This window comes from Amia ocellicauda, chromosome 11 (assembly GCF_036373705.1).
Source record: "Amia ocellicauda isolate fAmiCal2 chromosome 11, fAmiCal2.hap1, whole genome shotgun sequence".
Classification (NCBI taxonomy): Eukaryota; Metazoa; Chordata; class Actinopteri; order Amiiformes; family Amiidae; genus Amia; species Amia ocellicauda.
Genome location: NC_089860.1, coordinates 34,887,661 through 34,898,767, shown reverse-complemented (window position 1 = coordinate 34,898,767; position 11,107 = coordinate 34,887,661). Strand labels below are relative to the sequence as shown.

General features: G+C 46.1%; 1 protein-coding gene across 1 annotated transcript; it reads right to left on the bottom strand.

The window, feature by feature from the left end:
• Positions 1-2,685: 2,685 nt before the first annotated feature.
• tmem200b (transmembrane protein 200B) lies at positions 2,686-5,238 on the bottom strand. The gene has a single exon (XM_066717641.1). The coding sequence runs from the start codon at positions 5,226-5,228 to the stop codon at positions 3,912-3,914; it is 1,317 nt and encodes a 438-aa protein (XP_066573738.1). The 5' UTR covers positions 5,229-5,238; the 3' UTR covers positions 2,686-3,911.
• Between the last annotated feature and the right edge of the window lie 5,869 nt (positions 5,239-11,107).

Below are 11,107 nucleotides of genomic sequence, written 5' to 3'. Positions count from 1 at the left end.
AATGCTCCCAAATGTAAGGCCTATTCAAGAAGCAGGCGAGGGAGCAACTCGCTGACGGAATGAGCATCTGTCAATCGGCTCCCATCACACATCTCCTGCTACCCTCTCCTCAGCCCACACCTGCATCCCATTGACTCACACAAACACGGCAGTAAAGCAGTGGCTCTAAAAATAAATTGCTTTAAACAGCTCGAAAACAATTACAACCAGCTTTCACCAATTTGTGAGCCGTTTCTCTTTCACTGCGAAGAATGTTCTCTCCCTGCCTCGCTAACCTAATAAAGACCCTTGAAGTGGGATGAGGGAAGGAGATAGAGGGGTGGGGGGGGCAGAGGTTGTTGCTTGCTTTCAAAGACGATCTGTGCTGTTCCTCCTCTATAAAAACTATTCCGAGCTTCTTTACTGCAGGCTGCTAAGAAATTTGATTCCTCCGATATAGCTCAGACACTTAAAAACAACACCAAACGCATTAAGTGCTTAAAAACTGTACCAATCTGTTTAATCCAAATTGGAAGTCTAGTTGCCCTTCAGGAGGTTACCATCGAACAAAGCTACTGTGGGGCCAGGCCAGCTAGACCACAAAATTTATAGCGCCCCACTTTGTGCCACTGCACAACACATGCCACTTTCTTTGGCTGCCATCGAATGTGTCAGGGAGACGTGCTCCGACCCTTGCAGACCCCCATGCTCTCACCCAGGTCCACGCCCTGTACCCCACCAACACTGGACCGCAGGGCCCCGGGCTGCCTTTGCCTTTATAGGCTGTTAGGATTGCAGAAGCATCTTGTAAAAACCCAAATGAAATGAGAGGAGATCACGAGAGATGGTGTACAATAAAAGTTAATAGGGGGAAAAAACTTGGCAGCTAACAAGCCCTGCGGAGGATAATTAGTGTTTGGGAATTTTTGTATAATTTTCTCTCTTCCTTTATGGATTAAATGGGTGGAAAGGTACTGACATTCAAGCACACCAGCTGATTGTTGAGCGAGGTGGTGGAAAAAAAAATAAACTGGCCAGTTTCTCTTAGCCGGATTGGTGAGCAGCGCCATTGTTTCTGTACCCCCTCGGGTGGGTGGTGGGGTGACACTGTCGTCACACAAAGGATTGCATGGACAGCCAAGATAATAATGCAAGTGGCGAAAATACTATATAACTGTGCCGCACTTCCCCTATAGCCTATATGGTGTGTCGAGTTAAAGTACGTACGCAATGCAGTGGTTTTATTCGTGAAATGAAAGAGGCTGAAAACCTGTGGAAATGAAATCAAAGGCAATCAAGAATTTAAAAATGTTTAAATATTAAAATGAAACTGAAATATTCACAACATAATTATATTTAATGGTATTATCCTTTCAATGATCCCCCACACCATACAGGACTGTGCAATTAGCTCACTGTCAGTCAACCAATGCCAGAGGATTTCCTCCACACAGTCACTCTTTTGGGTCTCCTTGATTATAGTACTCCTCGTATTATGTGATGAATATATATCTTTCAGAAGAAATGGAAACTCTGATGAAGAGAGTGTTACACGTTAACGACCAGCGTGAGGTTGTGCCGTGTCGGGAAGCGTCTGAACTCAGAAACTCAGTTGTGCGTGCAAGGAACGGTTTGTGCAACGTGAGGATCAGGAAGCTGAAGGGGAAAGAATATATTCCAATGCCAGGCAAACATCAGTTTCAAAAGTAGAGCGGATTATACTGTAGAAGCATTGTGAAAGGAAGGGTAATCTGCTTATCCAGATAACTGAAACTAAATTTAAATGAAAACTAAATGAAATAAATAATAACAGTAAAGGTTAAAGTGAAATACAATGAAATGCTGGAACTGAAACACGTAATAGATTAAATTAAAACAGCCATGCTGAGACTGAAGGGGTTAATATTACCTCACTGAGAGGAAAGTGTTTGTAGGGAGACGGTTGGATTGGATATCAAGTTTGAATCAAACTTTCAGTAGCAGAGATTTGAAGTGAGGTTGAAGGCCATCCTCACACAACACTAACAACGGGGAGAGATTTGTGTGTAGGCAAACATGCACCGCTCATTGTGATCGTTATGTCAAGCAGTACGGTTGGTGGGCTTAATAAAAATTTGATACCAAAATACTACAGCTTCAGGAACTGTGTAGCACGGCAGACTGGGCTTCTACAGGGGCGGAAAACTACAGTCCACAGGGGAGCCGTCTCTGTTTTCATCCCAGGCTCTCAGCTCTTGGCTCTCTATGGGCTTCAGTAAATGTTCAGCTGGGCATGTTTCGACATGGTACATTAAGGACAGCGCCAAGTAGCATGTTTCGATGTTTGTGTCTTCCTGGTTTCTGGTCTCTGCCGAGAGAATCTGGAGAAATAAGATCCTTTAGGGATCAGAGGTTTATCTGCAGACTGGGGCAGGAGTAAGGGTGCATTACAGGCTTTGTAGGTGTCTTTGAAAGGCTAACATCTTACCCCAAGACTTTGGAAGTTAAACACTACGGTTTCCCAGCTGTTCTGTCTCATGATCATCCCATTTATTTTAATGGTATCAACTGATTACATCATTCGCAGAGCTGGATGCTCTAAGTGTGTGTGTGTATATATGTGGGACTCGACTATATCAGGACCAGTGCACTTGAGATGTTGTTTTTCGTGTGATGGAGTTGTTGTTGATTTTTATTTTTGTTTAAAGAAAGGACAGGACACGAGGCGAAACTCATTTCTAACACTGTCATCCCAGAGGTTTAATTCTTGGGCTGGCATGGTCACACACAGAAGGCAATCTCCCACTGCAGGCGTTAATCAGCTTGAGATATTGCTTTGAATACAACTATAACGCATCGCACACATTTAGTTTACAAACCGACGTAAACAAACCAGAACAAAAACATCTCATATCGTCAACAAAAAGGGTCTTGTTTCTCTCCCACAGCCAAGAGATCATTAAAGGATAGACCAGTCCTCCAGGACATCAAATGCCCGCCATGCCCACAGTAGTGTCCGTGTCATTCATTCCTCTGGGGGGTTTCACTCGCATCCTGCTTATTTACACTTCAATTCCATCCCCCCCCCCCCCCACAAAAAAGGAAAAGGACGACCCCAGAGTCGAAACACTCACACGGGACCAACAGATGATGGGTTACGAATACCCATTAGATCCTGAAAGGCAATCAGAGAGGGTGGTTATTAACCCACCCCTCAGCTCTCCATGTCCACGACGCTGGCACAGACAGAAAGGATAAGCACATTAGAAAACGGCAGTAACATTTTTCCTCAGAGTAGAAATTGCTTTTTTTTTTTTCTTCTAGTCTTTAAATCAAATTGCAATATAGCCCTTGTAAGAGGTATGACCGGCACCTCTGTTGTACACTGTCCTTTCCCTGAATTAACGACTCTGCACTAGACACCTAGTTTGGGATGCAGAAGGTGACTCACAGTGCCGTGACTCCGCTGCTCCTCCACTCCCACTGAAACACACTGTGGTGACCTGTACACTTTCTGTACCGCCCGTGAACACAGGAGCAGCACACCGCATCACACTGAAGACGGTCCTGACAATCGGCAACAACTCTTCAGCTACTTCCCAGTAAGAAAAACAGCAAAGCGATCCCCTTACGCCGCTGGGTTCTAACAGTGTAGAAACTATGATTTTGTTCTTGAATCCTATCCATTAAACATGAACGACTCCCAATTACCCACTGTATTTAATATTTATCTTCTTGTCCTGGGACATCCGGCTGCTTTGTCAGAAATGGTTTTACTTCCTTCACAAACCTTCCGTATGGCAGAATAATGTTCTCAGACCTGTACACCCAAAGAAAAGGGGCCGAATGAGACCTGAAGGATTGAGTTGGGGCAGGGGATGTGGTTTTCATTTTCCTGGAAACGTCAAAGAAAGATGTCTACAGCTCCTCGTGCTGACCACTGATATTCCCCTTCATTGAAAGGGCCCTGAGCAGCTCCTCTCCCACTGAGAGTATTGCTGCTCCAGCTGGTCCAGCAGCTTGTCCACAGAGTCCTCTTTGTTCTCCAGTTTCATGTACTTCTTGAGGCTGCTGAGGTCCAGGCGCGGCCAGCTGCGGTTCTTCCGCTCCTCCATGGGTGCCCCACACTGCTCCCCTCCCCTGCCCAAGTCCAAGGAGCGGGAGTGGCCTGACAGCTGGAGGCAGACGTCCGAGCTGAATTCCTTCCTGCCGGGCTCGGGGAGAAAGGTATTTCTGTGTGTCCTGTCTGGATGACCCTCCTCTGTGGGGGACGAATCCAGGTGCAGTGCCGTCCGAGCGGCGGTTACGTCCCCCCGGGGGACAGTCCTGCAGCTGAGGCTGTAGGAGCGCCTGGGAGGAGCGTCCCTGACACAGTCCCTGCCGGTGGAGAGGGAGGGCCCGGCTTCAATGAGGCAGTTGTTGAGCTTGATCAAGGGCAGGGAGAGCGCGTTGGTGCTGCAGGCCACCCTGGGATCCGGCGCCTGGCAGGAGAGCACGTTGAAGTTGCCCTCACTGGAGTTGCAGGAGTCCGAGTGGACGCTGTGCAGGGACAGGGAAGGGGAGGACTCTTTGTGGTGGAGGGCTTTGGTCTGGAGGGTGTTTGGCGCATAGCAGTCAGCCCACTTGTGCCCCTCCCCGGACTTCATCTGCAGGAGCAGGGATTCGGAGCCCGTCAGCTCCTCCAGGCAGCGGATGTTGAGGTCGGCGTGGCTAAGATTGGTCATCCACTGGTAGTGCCTGGGCAGCACGCAGCCCCGCTCCTCCAGATGGGCGGACATGGAGCAGATCATCTTCTGGGTCTGGGCCAGAAGCACCTGGGTCTCACGGTCTCTGTTCTCGTACAGCATGGTGTTCGCGCAGATGAAGATGAAGAGCCCCACGCCCATGATGATGGGGCCGAGCAGCTTCATCCGGTCATTGTGGATGAGGTTCTGGGTGGACAGGATGCTCCTAACCCCCATGGACCTCCCAGCCACCCTCGAGTCATTCAGGCCCGTCCTGGACTGGCTCAGCATCGCGGCCCGGTGCGCCCTGTAAGGCCAGTATCCCGCCACAGCCACAGCCGTGCCGACCAACACCACGAACACCCCCAGGATCAGGAAGGCGCCGGAGGGGGACTTGATCCGCAGCTTGCCCTGGATGACGCCCTCCTTCTTGGAGCGGAAGCTGAACCGGGGCAGGCGCTGGCGGGACGGGGAGGGCTGGGCCAGGCTCCAGGGTTCCTGGTTCCTCATGTCTCGTGCTGCTCCAGTGGCACCGGCAGCCGTCATCCCTTAGGAGGAAGCTGTGAAGAGAATGGGAGGCACATTTCAGTGTCAGGTACACATGCTTGTCGTCTTGATAGTATATACATTCTTTGGAAAGAATGGTCCCTGCACAAACATTGATATATATATTTATATGTATGTATGTGTGTGTGTGTGTGTGTGTGTGTGTATTTGAACAACTTACAAACTGCTGAAGACATCATCATAATTCCAAAAACACCTAAAGACCTTCAAATTCAAGAACTCTCAGATACAAGAAAACTAGACTTAAAATGAACCTGAGTAAAACCAAAGTCATGTTTAACATCTTTGTTAAATCTAAGACAATTTTAATAAATCAAAAGTTACTTTGAAGGAGTCAAACGTTATGTCTACCTTTAACAACAAATCAGTGCAGATGTAGATAATATGGAAGATATCAAAAGAAGAGTGACAATGGGATGGAGTGCATTTGGAAGAAACAACACGCTGTTCAAAGGAAATTTACCTGAAGAAAAAACAGAACAATGTTACAGAAACTGCAGACGACACAAAGAAGCATGCAGATAGAAAAAGCAATGCATGGATCCAAGAACAAAAATATGAAAAAGTAAAAATGCTAACATGGCAATGGGCTGGACACACGGCAAGAAAAACAGATCAAAGATGGACTAAGGAAGCTGTCAAAAATATCCCAAGAGATTAAAAATACCTAGAAGAAAACAATAAACTTTGCAGGTGTGACGTGGAAAAAAGCTATAGTTGGAAGCAAGTGGATAAACATGTTGGAGATGCCTTCATCAAAGCAATGGATTGATATAGGCTGATGATGTATAAAAATATACGTCTTTGACTATACTGCGTTGAAGATTATGAAATAGATGTCACTTAGACTCATCACATAACAGCATGTTCCTATTTTCAAACCACAACCATGGACTCCACGTTCTCCGTATTAAATCTGAACAGCATCGGTGCCCATAGCTTGCTCAGATCTCTCTCCAGGTCAGTTTCACAGAGGAGCAGTTTCACACAAAATGCACGTTCTTACTGCAGTTTATAAGAGGCACATTTTCTCCCTTTTAAATGAAGGGAAAACTGCAACAACTGCTCACAGATGTGCTGTGTTCCTAAAGACCTGGATATGTTTAAACAAGGTGTAATGAAATGGAAAAATTGCACCGAATATCTGCATGCATTCCGGTACTCGTACATGTAAAAGCAGGGCTCTTGTTTCTCTCTTTATGGGCAATACAATTGTACTCGTATCCCGTCTGAAAAAGGCTGAGCTACCTAAACTGCATCCAATTTCCCCTTCAAGACGATCTTTACTGTCTAGACGTTGTCTTGTAATAACAAACCGTCTCCACTTCCAGAGTCTGTACAATTCAGTTCCTTTAGTTTAAAACCAAGTAGAGAAGCCTGAATTTAATACATGCAAAGCCACGAGCACCAAAACACAGTAGATATCTGCTACGCTGTTCAGAGTCTTAGTTAAAGGATTATGCATATGATCCTTATCTTGTATTTCCTTTATTTTCTATTGTGTGGCTTGCATGTGGTTCTTTGCTGTTAATTCTGGAGAGATTACCTAACTATCGAACCAAACATTGTATTATTTCCTTCTCTATCTATTTGTTGATTTATTTATTTTACTGGTAGAAAATCCAGTGCATTGTTTATCATCTAACATTTGTGCTTTGATGCAGCATAAAGTCAATTTAAATCAGGTCTGCATACAGTGAAGGACATAAAAACAATCACAGAAAAAGACCAGATTCTGTGTTCACTGCAGTTGCTTAGGAAAACGAGACAACAGCTCTGAGTTATGGGCTCTTCTGTGTTTGTTTTGAGGGTATGATTGAGTGGTTAATGTTATGGATTGTGTCCCTCCTTATCTTTTGTGTATTTAAGTGCTGGGTGGCTGGCACTGTGCCGTTTGTGCTAATAGATAGAAAGATGGGTTGTTACTAAAAATAAGCAGGTTTAATATCCCGATAACCTATTTAGCCAAAACGCCAAGGACAAAGGGGGAAAACATCCTGAAGACAGTGACAGTTTTATGTCATCACTGATTCATAGTCTGTCTGCTTCTGAATTATAGGCCGTACTGTCTTGTTTCTATTTTGTTTTTGTTGGTATTTGTTTGCTTGTTCATTTGTTTTGCAGACGGAGAACAGGATTGAGAGAATGAGTCGAGCGTTTTTGTGAAGGGACACATCAGTCCCACAGCAAATGAGTTGAGTCAGGGAGCTGCAATGTGACAGACTATGAGATGTTTAATCAGGCCTAACCCCCTGTCATATCTATCTTAATGTGCTATGCTTGGCAAGATGTAATATTGCTTGAATGGACTGGGCTACTAGTCTATGTATCATTTTTCACGGGGTCTGATGAGTGATTATTGTTTTTTTTTGTGTTTTTTGATTCCGTATTTCACAGTTTTAAAGCCAACAGCCTCAGATACATGCAATGCAATGATATGCCCCCGTGTTTCTATCTTGATCAAACGCTATCATCCCAAAACATGATCAGTTATACTGTAATTTGAATAGTGTGTGTGTTCATGTCATCTTAAAATGTCCATTTGCTTATATAATCATTATCACCCTAAATGTGCAATGCATGGCGATATGTCAGCCTAAGAGGTCCTGTGGAAAGGCCCGTGTGTTTGTGCCAGGTTGTCTAGTGAAATCAGATCAAATCATTTTGCATTCGTGTTTTCTCTGGCCAATACATACTTTAGGTGGAACATTTAATCACTAGACAGCCTGGTTTATGTGCATGACGCTTTTTGGACCCTAGTAACGTTTTATGTATTTCACGCTGGAAATACCTTATGTCAATATGATTTGTCAGCATGATTTGGACCCTGTTATGATGAAGGTAACGGATGGTCATTATTGCTGGCCAGCTTTTGCTAAACGAGCATCACTCTCGGGTATTAATGGCAGGCTGACAGCAGAGCACTTTGTCTTGAGATGCAACAGCTCATGTGGGTCTTCGGCCTGGTCGGGACTGCTCATGCGTAACAGTAACCTGTGCCAAGCCGGCGCCCCTGAGCACGACTGCGCAAGCACAGCAATCGTGTCTTCTGCTGGGGGCCGGCTGGACAGCAGGACATTTTAAACCACAAAAGCCACCAGTGACACCGAGGATTATAACTTCGGCCATCACCGATTTCATGTGGCTGACATTTAGACTGACGCACCAGCTCGAAGTTGTGTCCTCAATAGAAGATGTCCAGCAGGCAAGCCGTCGAAACCTTTAGCAACGCCACCAAAAACATGCATGTGTAACGGGGTGCAAACGTCATCAGAGCATTGGAGAAACATCATTCTGGTTTGAACAACATTGACGTTTCTGACATTTCTGACGTTTCCACAGCGGTGTCGCAGCGTTGCATTGGCCCCAAACAAGCCACAGCCTTACTGCAGCGGCTGGGTTAAAGACGGACCCGAGTATTTATTCGGGCTTTTCAATGCACCGTTTGTGTTTTAATGATGTATTAGTTGTACATAAAATGCATACATTTCCATAAGTTAGACGTCTTTCGGACTGCCTTCAAAAACACAGTTATAAGAAACTACGCGGATCCTGTGCAAAGTTGCCAAATCGTGTCAAACTGTTTCTCACTCCTTCAGTCGCAGGTCAGGGCGGCTCTCTCGTTTGCTGCTCTGTTTTTAAATCTGAAAACTGGCCTCGTCTTCTCTTTCTTTATGGATACTGTCGTTTTAGTGCTCCGGACCTGAAATCGGGTTACTTGCCTTGTTTGCGGTGCTGGTCTGTACTCCTCATCCCTTCCTGCTGTGAAGACGCATCCCCAGCGGCTTCCAGGCACCAAACTGCTGGTCAGGACGTCCCTCCGGTGGTAATAATGAAATGATACTGTATCCACAGCAGCGAGGCAGAGCCGGGGATGGATGCGCTGCCGATCCCGGCCAACTTGCGCTCTTAACTTCCTTCCGAGGAGAGAGGCGATCCCTTCTCCAAAAGTGACAGACGGGGGGGAGGGCTGGATATGCAGATCTCTTTAAAGAGAGCCGATCGCTTTGCCTTTGTTTCACGGAGCGCCCCGTCCCTCACTCCAGACTCCACTCCTGCGTTTTGATGAAATGCCACCCCGGGAACCTCCTCCGCGCCCCAGCAGTGCATGTCGCCGTCAGACTGCAGCAGTGGTGCCCGGCGATGACAGCAACGTGATTTGAGTATTTGGTGCCAGTTTTCAGTCCTGTGAATCACACACACACACACACACACACACACACACACACACACACACACACACACACACACACACACACACACACACACACACACACACACACACACACTGACATTTATCCACTGGGAGTGCAGAAATAAGAAACCCGTGGATGCATGCCAACATCATCGGTTAGCTGTGATCTCACGAAAATATGAATGCATCGTCTCTGTGAACTTTGCGCACGTCGGTTAGCTGTCCCTCTGCTTGTGGGGGCCATGCATCAGTAATTAACTAAATGCAGATGTTTTAGGAAAAATGCATTCCGTCTGAATACAATTGTTTGCTGGATATGCAATCTTTAAGCACAATCTAGGTTGCCCAGTGGTACACACACACACCACTGGGGAACTGAGATTGTAAAATAAGACTTGGTACAGACTTGGTACAGACTTGCTTTAACCTATAGCTGACCCCGATTACAGGCTATCTATTTTCTTGTGTACAGTACTGAGCAGAACAGTATATTACTATATTTCCCAGGGTCTAAAAGTAAGAGGGGTACGACCTTGGCATTTTGTGGGAAATGTAAACAGGCGTAATTGCTTTTCGGGAATATCTGTCCCCATGGAGTTAGTAGAGAAAGCAGCGACAGAAACCACAACGACGCCAACAACAACAGCTGGCTAAAAACAGGACAGCTGCGGTCCAGGTGACGCCTTATCCTGAACACGGTGCGAGGATCCTTTTTTCTTCTTCTGGTGGGGATGTTGGAGGGGATTCCCTGTGCCCAGTGGAGCAGACACCGTGTTCAGGCGAGGTCTGTGGCGGCGCAGACGGGCTGCTGGGGGGTCGTGGGAATCACAGGCCTGCTGGGGCTGAACACGGCCCCCCAAGAGACTGAGCTGAGCAACCCAAATATTGCGTAATTGGAGTAGCGGGTACTGCACTGGTGACTTGACTCTGGACAGTGTCCCACAGGAATACACGAAACAAACACTGGAGGAGCAACCTGATTGACTTCCAAGCCTATAGGAGGTGAATTATGTCGGCAGGGTTTAAGACACTTTTGAATACTCGTGTAATATGCTGACGGCTGTATCTGGTGTTTATCCTGTGATTATGCGATTTCGGAGAGATGCTGGCGTGCTGCCCACAAGACTCTCACTGGAGCCACCCGAGCTGCAAAACAAACAGATACAGCAGGAGACACACACCACCACATCACAGTTTGATGGAAAATGTGTGTTGTATTTCAAAGGACATGCATAAAATAGTATCATGGGATATTGCATGTCCCTTGCACATTATCAATCCTAAAGAAACCCTTTAAACCCTTTTTATTTACTGTGGTTGCATTTAGAGCTCCTTATATCTGCACTGGCACACTGTACCTACTCTACAGCACTGCAGCCCTGTTTACACAGATGTATAGCTGTTGCAGATTGAATCAAACCTTCAGTACATCCGCCCATTGCAATTTTATGGGATCTGAACCGCATGGGACTTGGGTTTGCCGCAAAAGTGTTGTGTCTATGCGGTGGAAAGTGCTGTTTTAGGAATCTGATATATATATGGAAAAAATCAAGAGACAACTTTACATTGATTTCTGAACTTGGAGTGGTTTCTTAATTATTTCCAGAGCTGTATATATATGTGTGTGTGTGTGTGTGTGGCAGTTTGCTCAGTGAATTCGTTT

Bases quoted from the DNA above. Each gene is read 5' to 3' on its own strand.
- tmem200b (XM_066717641.1), bottom strand. From the start codon at position 5,228: ATGACGGCTGCCGGTGCCACTGGAGCAGCACGAGACATGAGGAACCAG.